Below are 4060 nucleotides of genomic sequence, written 5' to 3'. Positions count from 1 at the left end.
GGCCTAAGAAAAACGGGAGTTTAAGGAGACCTTGCACCAGTCCTGGAAATAAAATGGAAAGAACCTGACAACTGTGCTTCTGGTGATGGCTCCTTTATTTCCTTGGAACCATTAGTGTATCAGTTTAAAAGTGAGGGTACAAACCCCCCACGCTGTCCACCTGCATGGCAGCTGCTTTGTTCGTTGTTCCACTCTGTGTGTGCTCTTCAGAACTAACCATGACTTTGAACTGCAGGCAGCAGTAAGCTCGCTCAGAAGGCAAAGCTCTCATAAATAGGTGCTTTAGCAGGAAGAATTCCACTTGTTTTCTCCTTTCTGGGAAGTTTCTGAAGTGTATGTACTTGTTAGCTACAGTGTCAACAAAAACATGCCTTACTAAAGTAGGCGGCTAACAAACGTAAGACTTCTTCAACGCAAATTATCAATACGTGTGTTTTAAAAGCCTGTCTAGTACAGAACCTTTGTAGAATGGCAGACTGGTTCCCTGTTATGAACAGGAGCTCTGAACAAGTCTTTTGAGGAAATATAGACCAATTCTTCTAAACAGTTTCCAGATAAGTACTTTCTGGATGATATTGGGAAGGAGCTACGCTGCTGTGAGTACTAAACAACTTGTTTGTAGTCCCGATTTACTCTCATAACTTTAGCAATATTTGATTTTAATGAAAGTTACAAGCCAGCAGGACACAAGTAACTTCACCTTGAATACAAGAGTAACAAAGGCACAAATATTTCTATCCAAGATCTGTTCTTACCTTCTTAACTACCCCCTCTGCAGTATCGTCTTTGTGTTGGGCATCCACCTTCCACGGCTCCCCCGCCACTGCCCCTTCCTCCGACTTCTGATCTTTCTCCAAAGCCCATTCGGAAGGTTTCTTTCTCTTGCAGGAGGCAGGAGGATGTTCTACCCCTGTTTTGTCAGGTTTGCTGACAAAATTACTTTCTTGCAGGCACTTATAGCACAGTCTGTAGCGCTTTGCTCCTTGCTGAATAATGCAGCCCGTCAGGTCAGTTACGTGGCATTTGCATTCTCTGCACTTCATTTTGTTCTCTTGGTGTATCTAAAGAGATTTAAAATTTGAAAATGTCAGTGTTTATCCAAAAGCAGACTTTTTTTTAAAGAAAAAGAAAATTCACTGAATCTTGCTGTCTTGCTATGGGCAGTGTAGGGGACACACAGGTCAGACAGCTGACCCCAACTGACCAAGGGAGTATTTCATTCCACAGTATCGTGCTCAGGGCATGGCGAGGAGGGGGTCTGGGTGCCATTACTCTCTCTCTTACTCTCTTGCGCATTCACTTCCTGGCACTTGCCAACACTCTCTCTGACTCCTTGCTTTGGTAACTCCTGTGCTGGCTCGTTCGTGAGGGAGTTGGTGGGTTGGTTTAGTTTTCCCAGTCGTGCTATTGCTGTTAAGGTTCGCTCAGAATCTGCTGCGGCAGCGCTCGGGCTGTGGCCCTTGGTCTGCAGCTCTCGGCCTGCGATCGCTCTTGGGCTGCTGCTCTCAGGCTCTCTGGGTCTGACTCTCACTACTCGGCACCTAGTTGTGCATTGGTCAGTGCGTGGTGAGAAATTGTATCATATTGTATCCTATGTTTTATTTTCTGTTATTTTAATTATTTACTATTGTAGTACTTGCATATATTAATTTAGATTTAATTAGTAAATAGTTCTTATCTCAATGTTACGAGCTTCCTTATTTCTTTTTCCTCCGATTCTTCCCCTCCGCTGGAGGAGGGGAGGGGGACTTGTGAGAGCGGCTTCGGGGGGTTTTGCTAGCCGGAGTTAAACCACGACAGTCCTAAAAAATGAAATTAGAAATACAATTTGCCAATGTAAAGAATGAATAATGAAAGCTGACATGCAGCTGGGAAGCTTTTCTGGGGTTTGTTCTGGAAAGACCGAACAGCGGGTACCGATGGCACAGTGACATCTCGTGTTTGGGTTTTTTCTAGGCTGACTGACTGAAACGGCGTACATTTTTCAAGTGTTTCTGCAAATGCTCTGATCGGGTGAACCTTCCCCCACACGTCTTGCAGGCGTACGGGCGCTCCCCTGTGTGACGCCGAAGATGTCGCTTCAGGTCTCTTCGTCGCTTCACCATTTGCGTGCAGAAGGGGCATATGAATTTTATCAGAGGGGAGTCACCTGTAACAGAGCAATACAGGTAAGATGTCAAGTATCATCATCTTTATGTCGCAGTTTGATTATTTTAAAGTTTAAATAAGCAGCGGGTCATTTTTCCTCTGGTCTGTCACTAAACAGGAAAAATCCCAAGATACAATCGCGCAAACACACGGTTTCTTACTGAACGTGTTCAATGGCATTTGTCAGTGTATTCTCTCTTAGGGTGACTTTTAGACACGTGATCGTGAATACACACACGGCTGTAATATAGAGACATCATATCTGCCTCTTCCATCAGTTAACAGCTAAAGCTTTGACGCTCATAATCCCTACGTAACGCACTAGGATGCCCAGCACCTTGAGGTGGCACAGTTTGACACAATATCAGTAGGTTAGTTTCCAGAGAAACACCTCTCAGCTTTATCCCACCATCTGCGGCAGAGGCTGCCAGGCCCTCAGGACCTGAGACGCTTTATGCAGCGTGGCCAGACTGGCACGAAGTTGGGGCTGGTTTGGACCGTAAGGGAAGTGCAGCATCCTGCCAGTGACACGGCCTCTGGTGAAGGACTTGGCTTGTATTTGGGCTGAGTGCCTCTATTGCTGCCACGAAAAATTCAGTTCTCTTGAGGCTTCCTTAAACCCCAGTCGGAGCTTGTCTGCCCTGTATGGTTTTAACTTTACACAATACCCAACTCTGGTTCTAATTCTCATGCCCCGTTCTGGCTTCAAAGTCGCTCAACCCGTTAGGCACTGTAATCGAACAGATGAGGAAAACAGTCTGCGCGCATGGTCATGGGTTTGGTTTGCATGCAGCCATACAGGCCCTCTCAAAAGATCATCAGAATTCTTCCAAATAAAGATAAACTTTGCAAAACAATATGTATTTTTTACCTTCATTAGAACTACTCGTTACCCCTAAAATGGTGGGCATTGAGCTGTACAGTTGTTCTGCTTTTAATGCTGTTAAATCAGGAGTTCTTGAAAGCGCTTTTAGCTGAGCAAGCGACCATGGCCCCGGTGTAGCTTCTGATCTGTGACTCTTCCCGTAGCCCTCACCAGCAGCATCCTCCTTGGCATCCACTTCCGCCTCCTCCTTGAGCCCAGCGACGTGGCTGGCCTCTGACTCCCCGCCACCTTGGGCAGCCGCCTTGGCTTTGTTGGATTGGGGCAGCACCACGTCAGTGGTCTGCGATAGCCCGAGCGCCTTTTGGCACTGTCCTCTTGAGCCTGTTTTCCTGCCTCTTTCCAGTGGCTGCCTTACAGCCTGCTGGGGAGCCACCCCTGAGCTGCTGACACTAGTCAAGGAGCTTTTCTTCCCTGTAGCGGTCTTTTTATCCGGGATTGGCCTGGAATCAGTCTTTTTATCATCTGGGATTGGACTGCAACACCTGGGGTTACGCTTTGTTTTGGATCTCGGGTGATAAGGAGGTGAATGGGCCTGTTCACCATTCGTACTTTGGGCCAAGAGGCTGAGGGAACGATCCTTGTCCTTTACACTGACGTCCGGCGAGGACTTGAAGGTCTCGCAGATGTTCAGAATATCGGTCATCTGCAGATAGCTAGCAGCTGACGCCACTGGGGTGACATTCTGACTGCTGAGGGACAGTTTGCCTGAATACATGAAGTCCAGGATAACCTGAAATGTCTCCGCAGAGAAGACCTTAAAAGTAGCCGTCGTCGGCTGACTCGTCTGCTTCGAGCTCTGCAAAAGGAGCGTTTTGAAGTAGCCGCTGCTGGCGAAGAGCACATTGCGGTGGGCTTTGAAGACCCTTCTGCCAACACGGATGCTGCAGTCACAGAACAGCTCTTCCTTCCGTTGCTCGTTTAGCTGCTCCAGGAGGTGAGACTGGTGCAAGGACATCTCCATTCCCCTCGGCGAGTAACAGCGGGTCTTGCTCTAAAGTGAAAAACACACGTAACATCATGACGACC

At 47.4% G+C, this 4060-nt stretch overlaps 1 protein-coding gene across 1 annotated transcript; it reads right to left on the bottom strand.

Moving 5' to 3' along the window:
• Window positions 1–755: 755 nt before the first annotated feature.
• Window positions 756–3995, bottom strand: LOC104504863 (zinc finger and BTB domain-containing protein 8A-like; the record flags this gene model as incomplete). Its single annotated transcript, XM_010155883.1, has 3 exons — window positions 3020–3995; window positions 1980–2149; window positions 756–1061 (listed from the first exon to the last, which is right to left on the bottom strand). Coding segments are annotated over exons 1-3 (1452 nt in total), but the record flags the coding sequence as incomplete, so codon positions are not given.
• Window positions 3996–4060: the final 65 nt, after the last annotated feature.

Source organism: Eurypyga helias, unplaced genomic scaffold (assembly GCF_000690775.1).
Source record: "Eurypyga helias isolate BGI_N326 unplaced genomic scaffold, ASM69077v1 scaffold32237, whole genome shotgun sequence".
NCBI classification, from domain to species: domain Eukaryota; kingdom Metazoa; phylum Chordata; class Aves; order Eurypygiformes; family Eurypygidae; genus Eurypyga; species Eurypyga helias.
Note: the sequence above shows the minus strand (reverse complement) of the source record. Positions and strands in the feature narration are given on the sequence as shown.